Below are 18,381 nucleotides of genomic sequence, written 5' to 3'. Positions count from 1 at the left end.
TACAGTACAGTACGCAAATGTAAACATGAGGCAAAATCTTGGTAAGGATTCTAAGGCCCTGAGACTGGGAGTGACTGTGTGTGTTGAAATGCCACTTCCTCGCTTGTGGTCACATGTACAGCTGAGCCCATGTCAACATCTCTAATTTTGGTTCTGTTTTATAGAGCTACAGTACAGAGTTATGAACTCAACACACACACGCACACACACACACACACACACACATACATGATGAATAATATTGGCTAATTATTGTATTAGTCCTGCCAATAGACTCAGACATTTTTCCCCGGGACAGAAGCTTCTTGACGACCTGGCAAATCCACTCTTATAATAGTAGTCTGTCAAGGTTCAACCTCACTGGATTGTTAAGAGAATGCAAGACAGCACTCTCATATGTTTATTGCATGTCACACCCAAAACACCCTTGTGATTGATTAGGAAACTATTTTATTGTGTACAACCCTTTTCAACTTGGCACAAGTGGATTTGGACACGCCCTAAATATACATGCTCCACGTGTTTAAAAATAGAGGCTAGAGTTGGAAAGCGACAGTAACATAGTTAGATACGTGAATATTGATCTCTCTTTTCATATGTTTTCACCTGCAGCAATAACCCTTCCTTACATGTGTGATGGTAAAGGTGGTTATTGCACATTGTCTTGACATTGAAATGTTCAGTTTCATTTTGACACTGTAATGTACAAACACTGTGAGTCAGACGGCAATGATAAAATGAAAGGTACAAAGCAACGTCACAGCAACAACCCGCACTAATCAGTCTGAACTTACAGGCTTTAACCTTCATATTAAACATGAATATACATTATGGGAAAGGATTTGAAATCATAATATTTTTGAGCATCACTGTGACGAATAAAAGTTTGTGGTGCAGTGCACGTTCATTTAGTTCTCCCGTCGTCTTTATAATATTTATAGATGTTGACATTTTTTTCTCCCTGTAAAAGTTTATGTTACATTAGTTTATTTTAGTCTCTGTGATGTTTGAGGAATCAGCAAAATAGAGAATAAAATCCATGCAAGCATAAATGAAGCGGGGATCAAATTCCAGAGGGAGCCAGAAGTCTTCATCTTTATTGCAGATAAAAAAATAACAGGGTAATGTTCTGTGCCAACTCACTCACTCTGTGCAAATGTGATGTGGCAGCTTTTCTATTTCTTATTTATGTGAAGTTGTGTCTTTCACGGGTCAAGTATTATGTCATAGTTCATTAGGTCTTTTGTTACGATGAAGGATCACCACAGGTCATTAGTACGGCGATGCAGTGGATAGCAACTGGCAACCTGTCCAGCATGTACCCCGCCTTTGCCTTAAGTCAGCTGGGATCAGCAGCAGCTCCCTGTCGACCACAGTAGAAAATGAGTGAGTGAGTGAAATGAGACATGGTTCCTTGAAATCCTGATTCACTTTCACAGCCTTTCGAGAAAACCTACACAGGTTTTGAATGCGCAGGTACACAGCTACTCTAATTCAGGACTGTGGCCTTTTCCCTCTCTAATTGAGAGAAGTATACGTTAAATGAGAGATGCCTCTGAAGGTCCAAGGTCCACACACAATGGCTGCTTGTCAACTCTCACTGATTTTGATGCTACAACACTTGATAAGTGTTACCTCAGGTCATTTCTTTGGTGCATTTTCGTCAGTGCTTTACATTTTCTTTGTATCTTTTATAATGATTTGTTTGTGGCCTGTCTCTGACTCTGTTTTAATGTTACAGTATGGTGATTTAACAACAGTTAGGAATATATTGAATCTTACTTCTAATAGACTAAAAGCCTCGAGATACTCGCAGAAGATTCTCTGCTGTGGAATTGTTTTTTCCGAAGGCTGATTTCAATCTTGTGCAGCAGATGGCCCGTGTATGACGATTCATTATGATGTTTTGTTGAAGAAGAAAAACAAAGCGGGGGAAGAGAAACTTCAGTTTAAAATCCAGTAGAAGAGCCCAGAGTTGAGCGTCTGGTGGTCTGGATTCATGAGGTCCGGTCGAGCTGAGCCTTAAAGAAAAGCATGGAGCTGTTGGCATTGTTGGTCCACAGTTTGAGGGCTCTCAGCCTAGGTGTGCTTATCCATCTCATCACAAGAGTTGTGGAATTTACAGCCATTGTAAATTCCTCAACTCCTGTGATGCCATGACATGATGCCGTGCCGTGAGGCTGCTCTTTAACTCCAGAAGTTCTAACAGGTTTTCTCCTCTCAGTCCTAGTTTGAAAATACGCTGATATAAATAACTTCATGGTCTTATGTTATTATGCATACACAGAATTATGAAGACTAAATGGATGTGACTGCTGTGTCAACTCAAGTTAAAGCTGAAATGCTCTTGGGTACAGCAGTTGTGAAAAACACCACACAAAAAGCCAAGATGGTTTTTTTTTCAAAAACCTTCTTGCTAGAGTCGTACAACTTGTCGAGTTTAATGTCTTTATTGTTAATTTCAGTGGACCATCATATCTGCTCTCAAGGGTGTTTCATGGCAGAGTGATGATGAACATTCTGAGAATCATGAGAGGCTGCATTTGTGACTGTAGGATTTAGTGCAGAGTTTCAAAAAAGCTTTTAGGCCTAATTCAAGCTTACAATCCAATGCTGGGTAAATCTCACATTTTTCCATGCAGAGCAGTGGCTCCTGTTACTTGCTTTAGACGTGGTTTGAAAAAAAATCACATGATTTAAGTGCAAACGGGCACTTTTGTTAATCCACAGTGTTTTGTTGCTGATTTGAATTTAAATCTTCTCCTTTTTTTATTGAGCTCAGCATTTGCGTCATACCACAGTCAACAGACAGTGGCTCTCTGTCTCTAAACGTCTAAAGATATCAGGAAGGACTGAATAAACGTCTTCTTCAGCTGAAGCTGGTGTTGCTTCATTGCTTTGTTTGTCCAAACAATAAGCTGCAAACCTCAAGATAATCAGTTTTACTATCACCAAAGACAAACGACTCTTGTGCTTTTCGCATAATGGAATTTGAAATACAAATCTATCATATAAAGAGTGTTTAATTATTTTTCTGTAGATTAACTTGATTCATTTGATATATTTTGTTTCAGCTTTATGTATCTGTGAATGATTGTAACAAGAATAGCAACAAATGGTAAGAACAGTCAGTGGACGTTGAGCAGCCATGAAGCTGTAAATGGTGTTGCTGTAATTGATCCGCAAAAACATAGGAAAATAAATTATCATGCAATGACCAATACAAGGAAAAGTAGTTTTCTTTGCATAAAATGTTTGTGTCCGTGGAAAATGTTATAAAAACATTTCCCAATCTCTTTATTTGTGTACAAAATACAAAGACATGTGTATGCATTGTTAAACAACTGAACCATTTCAAAAGTGTCACCTTAGTGTCAACCCTAGTTAATGTCATTGGCAACACCTGTGTCCTTTTATTAAGCCGGGTTTTTTCAAGGCATGTTTGAGCATAAACATACATGTTCATACTCTGCAAGAACAAGAAGAAAGTTGTTTCTGGCCGAGGCATTTCATACTTCTCGAGAAACTCAAATGCAGAACTCCTGGGAAGTCCTCACAGGGAATGACAACATTTCCCCTTTAACCACGCCCACTTCAAATTTCTGACCAATCACACAAGTTGTCGGACACCACAAGAAAAAAAGTTTGAGGGTTGCAAATATAGAAGACCAACTTTCAATCGCATCATTCCTTTCAAAATGCCAAAGATAACAGATATGATGTGAATGTAACCGTATAACTCTACACTGTGAAAGCAGTGTAGAGTTTCTTCTGTACCATTACATTAATTTGCAGCTGATTAAATGTCCTTTCGACAATTAATCCTACAGACTCTGGTTTATACAGAAAGAAAACAGTATAGTACTGTTATATAGTATATATATAAAACAAGCTCAATTATGTTCTGACTATACATAAAGAAAAGCCTCCTCACTGTTTTAACAGCTATACCTCAACAACGTTTTAGAGCACTTTTCGGGGAAGAGCAACCTTTGCCTGAACCCACATCCCACCATGCTTTCACTTTGCTGGGAAGCATCATGACTGTCGACCCCCTGTGATTAAACAACCGCACTGACCACAGTCCACAGTCCACTCTGTCAGCCATGACTCGAGGTGTGAGGACACAAAGGGCATGTTTATGAAGTAGCCTCTGGAGAGCAACATCTGCCCACATGCACGGTGACATAACCATGATGCATGTTGGGCCTGGTCACTTGCCCTTTCTCTGGCTTCATTGTTGACATCCTGCCTGCATACTCTGGTGGATGAGTCGGTCTGGTGAAAGGCTCGGGAAAGGATATGAATCCAAAGAGGTCAAATTAGCAGTGCGTCTTTGAAGCCGTGGTATCACATGGAACAATTTGTCGGAGTCATTTTCTTCCTCTGGCCACCGTCAGAGCGGGAATGTTAAAAATTTGGTGACACTTTCTTAAATCAATTTCTGGTCAGTGAGTCTGAAGAATGCTGTTTTTTATCTCACTGCCATTTCACTCAAGTAACTTTGAAGTTGAGACAAAGCATTTCTCTGTGCAGTTCGGGACTGTGCTGTCACATGATCTCTAAACACAACCCAGCATGGAAATTCATTTGTAACCCTGATGACTTTCTAAATGATTATCCCCCTTGAGAGTGAAATCAAACAGTCTTTTGTCTACAACTCCTCTGTGAGACTGTAGCATGACCCCACATTCATCTGAAACTCTCCTCTCGTCTCCTCTACTTTCTGCTTAATGAAGTCATTGTCACATGCTTAAATGGGGGCCTGCTCTGCACTGCATGAGTCAAAGCGTACAGTGACAAACAAAGGTGGATCTAATCAACCCACTACAAACAGAAGCATCTGACCGGAATAGCACTGTGTGAGGTGGTGCACAAAGTCTTACTGATTTCTTAGAAGAGAACAAATGAGGAACTGCAGAAAGGCAGAAGTCATCGTTATTTATCCATACATCCTGTCCTGCTAATAAAAAATATTTTGTAAAATGAAGGTATTGAAAGATACTTGCTTATCCTAACTTAACTGAACTTAACTTTCACTTAAGTGTTGTTTCCCCTGAGTAAAGTGTCCAGACCAGCATGTCTGTTGTCAGCTTCCTCTCTGTGTTTAGTCGTCTATATTTCTAGAACACATCTCCACTGCAGACCCTTGTTTTTCTTCTCCTTTGGTCAAGACAAAATAAGATAAAGACATTTTTGAAAGGGGTACTGAGAATTTTAAGGTTCAGTATTTCTGGCCTGAAGCTCTCCGCTTGCATCCCATGTGTTGGAAGTGTTTGAAATAACGTGGGTGGGTGGCGCAACGGACCAAAACACCAAACCAGAATAAACAGTTTGTGGTCCACAAATGAAAATTTATTTTGTAAACATACTGGCCACACTATTGTTATTGGTGAAGCCAGTATTTTGATTTAAGATGTTTCAACATGGTCATTTTATGTCTTATTAGATATGTCACTTTTTAAGATCTGATTAAGATTTGTTCCAATCCCAATAAAAACTTTTAATAGTAGCCTAAAATAAAATGGATTATTTTGTGCTACTGGTTTTTAATTACGTTGACTTCCTACTTCCTTTGTGCGTGCTTGTATGTATATATATCTATATTGACACTATCTACGACTAGTAGTGTCTGATATAGAACATCATGCCTTAGAGAGTAATTAGTGCTGATGAGAATATTGATTCTAAAGTGTTGAATAATCTTTAGGATTGGTCAGTTGCTGTGGATGAAGGTATCACTTTGCTGCACTATGAAACAGTGGCTCTCAATGATGACACTTCAGTTTAGTTCACACATGCAAACGTGAGCCTTGTAGCTTCCTCTCAACCTTCATCTGTGTCCAGCGTCTTTGATGGAGCCCGTAGTTGGACACATTGGCACCAACTCAACTCTGTCGTCAGTCTGCCTCTGGCTCTGTCTGTGGTTTGTAGCCAGGAATAACAATGTTGACCTACTGGAGTAACTGAAGTGGTGTGAATCACGTCTGTACAAACAACTCTGGTGTCTCTTTGACTCTTTGTGATCGTCCTTAAGTACTTTTCCAGACTTACGCGTTTGATGTTTGACAAGTTAGTATGCTATGAAATGATGTGATTTAGGGAATTAGTGTCTTCCGACTCCATCACAAGCTGCCCTCTCTTTTTTGAGGTTTTCTTTGTGCCTTAGATCTACCAGAGTAACTGGTGACAAAGTTAGGCCACAGGAGAAGGGACAAGAAGAAATTAGCATTGCTGTACAGTCATTCTTACTTTGCTTGTTCCCGCTCTGCCTTGTGGTTCCTGGGGGTGAATAAAATGTCCATCTGTTACCGATCTGTTGTGACATGTAACTGAAGATTGCACAGTTTGTCCTTCAGCGACGTTTATGATGATGCAAGACCAATGTAAAATGCAGGAAATTAGTCCTGACACCAGTTGACCATTTTACTGACCTAGTGAAAGTAGTGCCTTCTTTAAGTGACATCATTTAAATAGATTTTTCATGCCTTTATATGATTGATTCCATTGATTGGAGTTTAGATTGCGATCTCCCTTCAGAGATCTATTACAGAAATGTCTCTCCTGTAATGAGGTATGCGTTTTATTCCCGTTGAGATAGAGCTTGCCATGTTTAGAAAGAATACAAACCGTGGGCTGTGAAAATGGCTTCTTTAACGAAGCATATTTTTCACTCACCAGGTGGACAAATAAACATTGCTTTAGCATAAATCAGCTTTCAGCATTTTAGTTGTTCCACATCCTGCTTCCTGCTGGCCCATCACCTACTGGTCAGTGCCAAGACCATTTCACACAGGTCTGATCTCTGACCCGAGTGCTTCGCCCTGTCTGTGAGTTGATTGTTGTTATTAGTGCTTGAGTGCTCGCCTTTTTACTGGCTGTCCTTTTGGGAAGCTCCTTCGACTTCGGGACGCTGAGTGATGTTCCTCTGTCCTCGTCTGACCTGTAGTTCCTGAACCAGGGAGGGTGAACAGGTTCACAGACAGATGGAGAACAGAGTACCAGCTGCTCCGGGTATATCGAATGCATCAGGCATCACATTTTTAAAGCAGCATTTCTGGATGTGAAATGATACCACCACTGTTCCTCAGTTTGACCTTGTGTGGCTCTTTTCTTTGTCCAGACAGCAGAGCTGAATATATTTTTCCACTGCATCTGCCCATTTTAATGATTTGTTCAGCTGAGTGAGTCATAAATGAAGGGCGAGTTCATTGCTGTGATCCAGTTGTTCGAGCCAGTGTCTGCCAATAGTCGAGGCCAAACTGTCCCAGGCTCTCCTCAGTCCTGGTTCCCACAAGCATCTTAATGGTATGATGATCGTTGCCCAGATATTTACAGCGCACTGCTCTGATGGCTCTTGCTTTCCTAAGTATTTATCCTTATTTCACTGTATGCCACAGTTGTCTTTTAACTTTTACACATGACCACTAGGGCTTAACAATTATTCATTTACAAATCAGAATTGCAATTTTGAAACGATACAATTCTATTTTGGATTGTTCCATTTTTAATGCCAATGTAGTCATTCATATTTGTTGGTGTCATATGAAATAATACTCCATCTTTATGTAGAGCTGACGTTTGTGATGACTACCTTACATACATTAAACACAATGTGACATAAACTTACTTCTGACTAGTCAGGAGAAACTAGTGAATGAAAAATGTATTGTTTTACAGATGATTCAGAATAATGACGATAGTGTTTGGTGCTTGAACAGAATGGGGAAGATATCAAAGGTGAGATCATCTGTTTCTTAGCAGTGAGTTGGAAAATCCCCAAAATCCAGAAACTGGTGGTGATGGTGGTCGTTGACCTGGTGAGACTGATGGAAGAGAAAGAATGATGGATCAGATGAGACTGTGATGGTTTGGAGTCAGAGAATGAGGCAGGTGTGTTGCAGAACTATTGGGCAGAAGAAGAGCTGATTGCAGAATTGACAACCTGGTGAATGACAGCTGACTAAGCACATGCTGAAAAATGAAAGCTGGAATTATGATAATTTAACTATGAAACAGAATACTCTACCCGACTAAACTAAACTTGTGGTTGGAAAAAGGAAATCTCGTCCTATTTTTTTTTTCTCTGTGCTTCTTTATGTCTCATCCAAACATGGCTACCACTTGACATGACCCCCCCGACTCCTGCGTCAGGACTCGTCCTATGAGCTTGATGTTAGCCATATCCGCGCATGCTTGCATGTTAGAAAGTGGCGTTGGTCACGGGTGGGGTCAAGGAGGGGAGTTTTCCCATTCCACAGATGCAAGGCTCGAGGCGCTCCAAGTGATTCAGTGAGGAATTTGTTTACTTGTGGCGCAGCTACAAATAACTGCAGGGTTTATATAGGGCGAAAAACGACTTCCCCTCCAGGCAGCCGTACAACATAAACAGAGCTGTGAAGGGGAAATACTGGACCGTCTTATTAAAGTACAACCACTACACATGTTCCACACGGCCACATGGATCCCATTACTCACTGAGGAGCTTTTTTCCATCAGGCCTGCTGATCCTGGCTCCTTCATCATCACTCTGGCAATTTGTCTGACTCTGACTTAAATAGATCCTAAAACCATGTTATTAATCCGTCTCGGACACTATGTAAGAGGAAAAGATTGCTCTGAGCCGTCCAGCATCACAGCCTCTATGGCACGGGGCCAAAGTCTCTCTTGTGCTTGATGCACAAACAAGTTATCCAAATCTAACGAAGACTCTGAACTTAACCTCAAACCCCTGACACTCACTGACATTTTGTCTTGCAGCATTTTCTCCTTTATTTTCAGCAGTATATATTTGTATTCATTGTAGCTCATCTTCCTCTCCTCTTCTTCTTCCTCGTCAGGCATTTGGAAACGCAAAGACAGCCCACAATAACAACTCAAGTCGCTTTGGCAAGTTCATTCAGGTCAACTACCAGGAAAGTGGAATTGTGAGAGGGTAAGAAGAAGAAGAATGCTTTTCATTTTCTTAACATAAAGAAAAAACAATATACATTGTAAAGTACGTGCTTTTCTTTGTCTTTTCTGTCAGAGCTTATGTGGAGAAATACCTTCTGGAAAAGTCCAGGCTGGTCTATCAGGAGCACAATGAACGGTGAGCACACAGAAAGGCAACTAAAAGTGAATTGTAATAAAACAATAAAACTTGGTTGTGTGGAGCAGCAGGTGCCACTTGACAGACTGCTTTACCTCTGAGTAATGATGTTCTGTGCAAAACATGAAACATGGAGGTAAATAAATGACAAAGTGAATAATTGCCCTAAACCTAATATGAGCTTTGCACAGCTTGTGCTTATTTGAACATTCTTTGATGAGCAAGGCTTGTCATGTATTAAACCAACACTGCTGATGTTTATCACATGGACCACTACGTTTTTGGCTGCTCTCGTACAATCCTCTATGTTACATCGATACAACATGACATTTGTACTTTGTTTAAACCTTTTTTCTGTCACCTAGAAAAATGATGCGTCTAAGAGCCTGTTGTTTGGTGTTTTTGACGTTGCCAAAGTGTGAGTCATAAAGTGAATTGACCTCTAAGTGGGGCTGACACTAATGTGCTGGACTGGCTGGATGGAGTGGTGAAGGTTAACCTCACCATGGGGGGCTCACAGAGGAGAGAGAGAGGGGCCCCTGGGTTAGCCAGCTCTTATTGAGATGAATCGCTGACTCCGTTCTCATAAAAGCGAGTGTGTGTGTGCGTGTTTGTGTGTGTGTGTGTGTGTGTGTGTGTGTGTGTTTCAAGAGAACTCTTGGTCACACAGCTGCTGTACAATTTGACCTCTAACCTGTACGCTGTCATACAGAAAGGGCAAGCACACACACTTGGACACACAAATAAACTGAGCTGTCATTACTCCTTTTTCTACTTTGTTCTGCTGTCACCACTGTAGCATTGTGGCTCGAAGGAATTTCCAATCTGCCAATTTATCCAGCTCACACTGGTCTAGTGAGTACTGAAATAAAAATAAGTTCAGCCTTCACAGATTTCCTGAAGGACAAGTCATGTGTTAATGTAGCAGAGTACAGAAATAAATACAAAGTCACTTTGCACTTGAAAAAAAAAACAAAAAACAAAGAAATATAAACTTCAAGAACAGTTCAAATACAAGCCAAAAAACAATACACACAAAATACACAAAAGCTTACACTAACTGTGAATTTTCTTTCTTAGAAACTACCATGTGTTTTACTACCTGCTGGCAGGAGCGAGTGAAGAAGAGAGGGCCGCATTTCACCTCAAGAAGCCTGAAGAATACCATTACCTCAGTCAGGTGGGACCCTCAGCAACACACACACTGATAAACAGTTTTTTTTCTCCAAACGAATGCATAAGATAAACAAGTCAACCAAACCATTGTGAGTTTCTGTTTGCACGATCTATGTTGGTATCATCTGCTTGTCCTTCGACTTGAGGAAGCCCAACACATTTCCCTCTGCGTGTCAGTGTCCACAAACGGGAAAGACTCAAATGATGAAACTAAGGAATCCCATTCCATCCGTTGTTTTCAACACATTCTCTCACTTTCTCTTGAACAATGAGTGTTTTAATTTAATTTGTTTGCCTGTTTTGGCCCTTTTCCACTATGGCCCCGGCTCGCCGTGGCACGGTTTACGTTGGTTTTCCACTACAAAAAAAGTACCTACTCAAAGCCTACTCAGCGTGGGCGGAGTCATCACTGCACGGCTGCATGAAACTGCAGGGACTTCGTTTTACATGCGACACACACACACACAAATGGGTGACTAGTGATTTGTAAAGCAGCTGTTTTCAGTATAACTGAATCACTACTTCCTCCATGACCGGAGACTCCGTCAGAGCCAGAGCAGGAACTAAAAAAAGGACAAGGTACCAGGTAATATGCTAGTGGAAACGCTACTTAACCGTGCCGTGCCGTGCCGAGGCGAGGTGAGTCGAGCCGGTGGAAACACGGCCATTTGTGTTGTGTGGGTTTGTGTGGGTGTCGCTGCATATGTGTAAAAATGCACTCCTCATTCAAACCGATATTTTTCCCTTGTCCCTGTTGCATGTATTGCCACAACAAACCCCCCCAGCAAAAACTAGGTTATAAAAACCAAGCTGTAATGAACACATCTGCATATAGAGTGTGGATTGTTGCATCTGTGTCTCTGGGCTTTGACAGCCAGTGACCTGCTGCCCTCCTCTTACGTCGAAGGGAGCAGGGAATTCCTACAATTCCTCAATGCCACTGACGTGCACATACAAATACACACGCACCCATAAATCTATTTGCACATTCTTACACTCTTTATACTCTCTCCTTGTCCTGTATCGCTGTTGTTTGTCCTCTTTCTTTCTGATTCCACGCTTGCATCATCCAGAGCGCCTTGAATTAATTTCTCATCCTTGACTGTGCATGACATGTAAACACTTTGCACTTAAAGCTGTTTTCCCTCTCCAGTCTGTCACTTTTCACATCTCAGTCCTCAGTCTTAAATGATGTGGTTTTGCATGAATGAACATTTAAATAATACACAGTGTTGAAAGCTAACAAGAGGTTTAAAGGTTGATTTCCTGCCTGACTAGATTTATTTGAAATTTATTTGAAACTGTAGTGCACAGCGTTTAAATAACCAAATGTCCACTACATTCAGAACAGTTGAGTTCATGCAATGTTGATGTATCTATCGATCAGTCTTCATTTCTCAGTGAAACAGTGTTAAGATCACCTGTTGCCCGACGACATTTCTTCCTTTGCTATCAGGAAGTGAGTTTCTCATAAAGACAGATGGAGACAACAGCAACATTGCACAACAGAAACAGGTTGGAGTATGACTTAGAGCAGTCTTCTGTCCATGAACAACAAACACAGGCAGAATAATGACATCAACAACAACAACATGAACACCCTTTTTTATGAAACTTAACACCTAATGATATGCTTCTGGACAATGTCATAACTGTGAATCCGAACCAAACATGTGTGTTTTCCATCTTCTGTCTGTGTTCAGTTTTAACTCTCTAATTAATGCTTGTGTGAATGTCTGACACATGTCTCACTGTGAGTACTTGACACCTGTCGTTGTGTGTATGTCTTAAATGGAGCTGTAAAATTCAGCCTTTGCTTGCATTTTAACATACATCTTGCTGTACTTGTTCAAATGTACAGGATGTGATGGCTTTGGAATGCTGCTGTCTAACCTCTACCTCGCCCCTCCCCCTGTAAACCCTGCCTTAACATTTTCAGATGACAAAGACAACCCACCAGCCTCACTGGGACAGTTACTATGAGAGTGAACCGGTCAGTATCTGTGCTTCAGCTTCATGGCTTAGGGTGTGCACAGTCTGTGTGTGTGTGTGTGTGTTGGAACAACATATAGATTTTTATTCACACAAACACTGGAGCTCAAACCACACTTTCTTTGCACAGCTGCTCTCTCGTTCCCTGCCCCTCCCTCACTTGCTCTTTGGACATTTTCTTGTTGGGTTTGTGGTTCTTGAATTGTTGTTTCCCCACGTTTGTGCTGTTTGATGGTGTGTCTAGTCACAACCCGACCACTGTAGCCCTGCAGTGCTTACCAGTCTTAAAAGGTGGAGTCGTCCATGCTGCCGAGCCATAATGATGCCAACATTAGGGAGTTTCTGATCCTGCTGTACAGCCACTACGTGCATATATTAAACAAACAGTTTTTGTTATAAATAACTTGTAAATCTAATGGGAGTTTGTGTTTATTTAGAGTTTAACATTAAACCTAAATTAAAAAAAGTAATTTTACAAACGAGTGCAAATGAAAACAAACAACAAATAAGTACTGTAAATATAACTTGACTTTAGAAAATAAAATATATTAATATAAAATCTAGATAAAATGTACATATTTTCTGCCTTGTAAACAATTCACTTTGCTTAATGTGAATATCTGTTAAAAATTTGCTCAGCAATTTATGTTATTGGCAAACTGATAAATAGTTCATGTATATTGCAGATATTACTATAATGGACTATAATGGACTATAAGTGACTCCAGAGTCAGCACTAGTTCACAGTGAGCCCATGTTATGAGAACAGAGAAAGGGGAAGTCAAGGAAAATGCCTGTTTTCTGGGAAAATCAGGTTCATCTGAAAGTTTGCCCTTCCTCATGTGCATTTGGTTGCTAATTAATGAATTATGTTATATAAATATAATATTATAGTTATGTTGTTTAAGCTACTTTGTGTACAAAAAAACTGCATTTCTACTCAGCTAGATGTGTCTTGCAGCTGTACTTGAGTCTTGGCAATTCAACATATGATTACATTTTATAACATATTATTACCTCTCTTGTTATTATTGTTGTTATTGTAGTTATTATTGTTTATAAAATAGATTATTATTATTATGGAGTTAGACTACAAAATGAGATCCATGTTATCCAGTTTCAACATTCATTTTCCTTTGAAACATTTTCGAAACACAACGTTTATTTCGTTTTTTTAATATTCAGTTTTGTTTTGCTGTGATGTATCCAAGTCACTATGCCCTGCTCTAGAGTAGCACATCTATTCAGTAGAGAACACACATCTACAGCACTGTAACAAGGACCTGAGTATGATTTCCAAGTTAAAATAGACAGAGAAACAGAAGGGAAAAGAGGGATACCCTATTTATAATTATTCATTCATTTAAAACTCACTTGAAGATGGTAAACATTAAAATCTCAATGTGTAATTTAATCTGCAGCTGCACATTAACCAGGTCCAGGCCCCATCTTTCCACCGAGTTTTTTGGAAATCGCTCCAGTCTAACAAACCAATGCCTACTCGGTGGCGATATTAAGAGGAGTCTGAATTGCACGTATTTTTATTTTTAAATTATGATACTGTACATTTTATTACTTTTTTTGTTGGACTCCTTTTTCATAGAACTGGCTTTTTGAAATGTGGCTTTCATGTGAGCAACATTACAAATTCTTTCAAGTTTTGTAGTTGCCTGGGGTTAACTCTTGTCTTGAATAATAAGGCTTCAGGGGACTTGTACTAATGGAGCCCTAAATTCTTTCTTGTAGCTCTACTGCAGCTATTGAGCTGGTTTTGATCATACACACTATTGGGTTTGTGATGTACTGTGTATGTACGGTTTTGGCACGTTTCTGCTCACATCACTGTTACTGTATCTGAACAAACTGTTTCCTCTCTGTTTGTTAGAATTTCCATCCGTTTTCTAAACCCAGACAAACCCTCTGCTTTGATGCTTGTCTCAGCCCTTTTTTCCCCTGCTTGCTTAATGTCAGTGGATTGGTTTAAAGGGGAAACTAGACTAGGGTTTCCACTCACGCTGTTCTCTAGATTCTCCTTAGGTTGGAGTCCTGTTGTTTTGCCTCTCTGTTACACTGTGAGTCAAGCAGTCTTTTGTTTCAGCTGCAGCGTAAACTAAGACGCTTTTTTAAGTATCTTTTCTCGACACTCTGTAAACATGAAAAGCATTTGGACATTGTGTATGTCTTCGGTAAGTCCGTCTAAACATCACTTAGCTCTGTTGGCTCAGTTCAGGTTGCTGTGTTGTAACGGCGGCTGTGACACTGACATCACCTGCTTCCTGCTTCTTTTATTTGTAACAGGACTGCTTCACTGTTGAAGGAGAAGACCTGAGGCATGACTTTGAGAGGCTTCAGTTGGCCATGGAGATGGTGGGCTTTCTCTCCACCACACGCAAACAGTGAGTGACACATCCAACTGCAATGCGTCTGTGATAAGAGAAACTTGAATAGCGCCAGTGAGCGTGGTGTTCTTCACAATACACCAGCCACATAAATACACATTATTATTATTATCATCACTTGAAAATGAGATGTTTCCACTGATTAAAAGTAACTATATTCACAGTTTCATACGCTTTCCTCACCCGCCTTGTAGAATCTTCTCCCTGCTGTCGGCCATCCTTCACCTGGGCAACATCTGCTACAAGAGGAAAACCTACAGGGACGACTCCATTGACATCTGTAACCCTGAAGTGCTGCCAGTGGTCTCAGAGCTGCTGGAGGTATACTGCAACACAAAAACTACAAGGATGTTTTCTTATTTATTGCTGCACATTCTCTAAAGCCGCGTTCAGACATGCACCGAACTCCACAGATCTGTCAGAGATTGCACGACTTTCCCCTGAGCGGATGAGTAGCTCAGGTGAAAGTCCGAAACCAAATCTCCAGACATAACCTGGAGTTCCTGCCTGAAAATGGCTTAAATATGTTTAGATTTGAAAGAAAAAGACAAAATCAAATGTTTGGGCCACACTAGAGGACAGTTATGCTCAAAGTCTGGACTGAAGACATCACAGACATTAAATCAGTGTCGTAGACTGGATTGGAATGTCAATTATTTAATTCTGTAGGGTGAAACAATGATTGGATGAGTCAGCCAGTGAGAGCCATGAAGTATCAGAACCAAAATAATACATTTGACCACGCAGCCAGTTAGACTGTAGAGACAAAGGACAAAAAGACAAGGAATCCTTCTCTGACCAAGTCACCGCTCAAGAGTTGGCGATTACACCAGTGTGATCACATGATTGTGTCTTGTGTGTGTTTCTGTGTAACATTTTGTTGATATAATTAGTAATTAAAGTGCAAAATGAATTGCCTCGTCATCAAGGCAATGTTGTGTTGATGTCTTTGAAGGTATTATGAAGGCAACATTTTTGTGTTACTGTTAGTTACTGTATTATTAGTGTAATTAGTTAGTGGTCCAGCGTTTACATCACGTACTGCACAGGTTCCACCAACATGACCGTTATAATGTTTAAGAAGTGGATAAATGCTGTTCTTCTGCTTATTTATGAGTCAACTCCTGACATATCATCCTTCTTTATTACAAATGAACAGATGTGCATTACTGCACAATAGTCACACTTCTTTCCATCGTGACTGAGTGGAGATTGATGAGTTTCTTATGATAAAAATAATTTTTGAAGTCCTCTGCATCCCGTCACTCAGTGTTTGACACTGGGTATCAAAGAAAATGTCAGGTTTCTTTTGAACAAGTCTGACTCTGTACTGGTTTCCTGTCACTCATCTCCAGGTCAAAGAAGAGATACTGTTTGAAGCTCTGACAACACGGAAGACCGTGACTGTGGGAGAGAAGCTGATCGTTCCTTACAGACTTTCTGAGGTGAGACTGCTGGTTAAACACTTGTTGTTACTGAAGAGTTCTCATCAGTAAACAAAGAAACCTGTAAATGTAATACTACTAAAATCATGAAATGGGGAGACATATCTTCCACATCATTCCACGTCTGTCACATTGATCATAATTTGATAGATCTCAGTTTTGGGTGGTGCAGCAACAAGATTTTTTTCGCTTAAAAACACCTGATTCATTAATTTACTGTTTTTCTTCACCTATAAATGACCTGTATTCCACATATCTTTAAGAGTCCTCAGCTCAAACCTACATCTAATACTGTGGCCCCCTGCCATTGGTGTGTCATTTTTTGTAGTTTGGCATTAGGTGCCGTTCAAACATCTGTGCTGATATCAGATGTTCTCTTCCAAGTTGCAATAACAGTGTGCATTAAAGATAAATCCACTCTAAAATTATGTAATATGAAATTGGGACACAGCATTGAAGCCAGACTGAAAGAAAAAACACCGGTACAAATCAGTGGTCATGGAGTTTTGAGCATTTGATTCACTGCCTCAGCGCCTGCAGGAGAAAGAAAGCAGATTGTTCCTTCCTGCTGCAGTTACAGGTTTACGGCTGTGCTCCCTGTCGACTGGGACTGTACCACAAACTCACTCAAGTGTCAGTTCTCTGAAACTGTGCTATACTCATTTGTCAGCAAATCCATGTACACATGTATGCTGCTATTTTACATTTATTTCCTCATGTTTATGTAGCATACTTATTTCTAGTGGGGCTAATAAAGAATTATCTTATTTTCTCTTCTAGTGCAGCAACTCAATAACTGCACTGTAGTCAAGCCTCTTCAGTCTGACCAGGTCGTGTTTAAAGGACAGTGTACACAAGTACACACTCTTCAGTTTTTATTGAAACCCTTTGCTCTGAAAACAAACACTCATCATGGTCTTGAAAGAGTAGAGGGGACAGATTTTATGAACTTTAAAGCTTGTTGTGATGTAAAAAAAAATATAATTTTCCATTTTAAAAGGTGACCTAAAACATTCTCATAAAACTGCCTCAGCTGAGTTTCACCACAAGATGTTGCGTGTTCTTGTCAAAACCCCATAATGGCCTTTTAGGTATTTAGGTGCCATTATTTATGAACAAACAGTGACGGCTTCAGTGACACAGAGGGTGGTCTCTGTATAAATATTGCTCAGTCACAATCACAACAATCTCATTACCTATTCACTGAAATCATACACTTGAACGTCTCACTGAAAATGTTTCAGTGAGTTTTCTCCATTTGCTCAGAGTCAGTGTTTTAGTCCAGCTTCCTCCAAGTAATGAAAAGCTTACGAGTCATTAGACTGCAGTATGTATGGAGTTCAGCATATTAGACATATTTGTCTGCAGTGTCTTAAAATATCCTTGTTAATTATTTAGAGAGAGAAAAAAAAGGGAATTTTGACTGGGTTCACTGTGGTTTGTTTTGTTAATAAAGACCAAGCCTCAAGTGTGCTACTGCGAGGTCAACTCTTTCCAGCGGAAACAGGAATTAGAACGTTTATAACAAAGGAAGGTTGCGGCAAATAATCTGTGTTTTTATTAAAATGCTCACAGCATATTTTTGTCTCTCGCCCAGATTTTAAAAACCAGGCAACAAAAAGTATATGCTGTATACGTGAAGTGAATTAAGAAGACAACTGATATGGTTGCTTTCCATTTGAATTCTGTTATCTAAAACCTAAGTAACACTGTAGTAACCTTTAACTATGAAATGAACAGCTTCAGAGTTCTTCTTACGAGGCAGTGACTTGTTGGCTGGAGTATCTTTAAGTTCCACTTTAATCCCCAGCTGTCTGTTGGTGAACTTCTTTTGCAAATGAATGACTAGTTTGCACAACACATTTAGCCTGAAAGGACTTTGACATTCATCAAGAAGACCTCTAAATATAAAGAATTCTGAGCATGGTTTTGCATGTTTGACAGCAGTAGCAGTTTGGGAGGCTCAGGGTTGGGATCACTAGGAACATACACTGCACTGTTTTTTTTGCATGTTTTTGTGTTCAGTGAGTGAAACTGAACTCAACACAAAAACAGCTTTAACCGCATTGACTCGGACCTTAAAGCTCCAGTATGTAACTTAACGTATCGCCGCGACCCCCCAGATTTACCCCCACACTTCAGGTGAAGAGCTTTCTGAAAGGACGACTCTAGGTCTATTTTACATATGTTCTTTTTTTTAACCTTTTGTTTCAGAATCTCATTAGTTCAACATTCATTTCACTTCGCTCATGTTTCAGACAGCGGGGGATAGTTCACT

At 40.1% G+C, this 18,381-nt stretch overlaps 1 protein-coding gene across 10 annotated transcripts in view; it reads left to right on the top strand.

Moving 5' to 3' along the window:
* The window catches only part of myo9aa (myosin IXAa), a 90,796-nt gene that overhangs the window by 38,221 nt on the left and 34,194 nt on the right, over window positions 1–18,381 (top strand). For 9 of the 10 annotated variants that reach the window (XM_058628746.1, XM_058628744.1, XM_058628748.1 and 6 more), the window contains exons 3-9: window positions 8,841–8,935; window positions 9,029–9,091; window positions 10,172–10,271; window positions 12,207–12,260; window positions 14,558–14,655; window positions 14,853–14,979; window positions 16,014–16,103. In XM_058628746.1, coding sequence (XP_058484729.1) covers window positions 8,841–8,935; window positions 9,029–9,091; window positions 10,172–10,271; window positions 12,207–12,260; window positions 14,558–14,655; window positions 14,853–14,979; window positions 16,014–16,103 — 627 coding nt within the window. The remainder of the gene's footprint in view (window positions 1–8,840; window positions 8,936–9,028; window positions 9,092–10,171; window positions 10,272–12,206; window positions 12,261–14,557; window positions 14,656–14,852; window positions 14,980–16,013; window positions 16,104–18,381) is intronic. The other variant, XM_058628749.1, reaches the window with a different exon arrangement.

Source organism: Solea solea, chromosome 5 (assembly GCF_958295425.1).
Source record: "Solea solea chromosome 5, fSolSol10.1, whole genome shotgun sequence".
In the NCBI taxonomy this organism is placed as follows: Eukaryota; Metazoa; Chordata; class Actinopteri; order Pleuronectiformes; family Soleidae; genus Solea; species Solea solea.
This window is presented reverse-complemented; position numbering and strand designations above follow the sequence as displayed.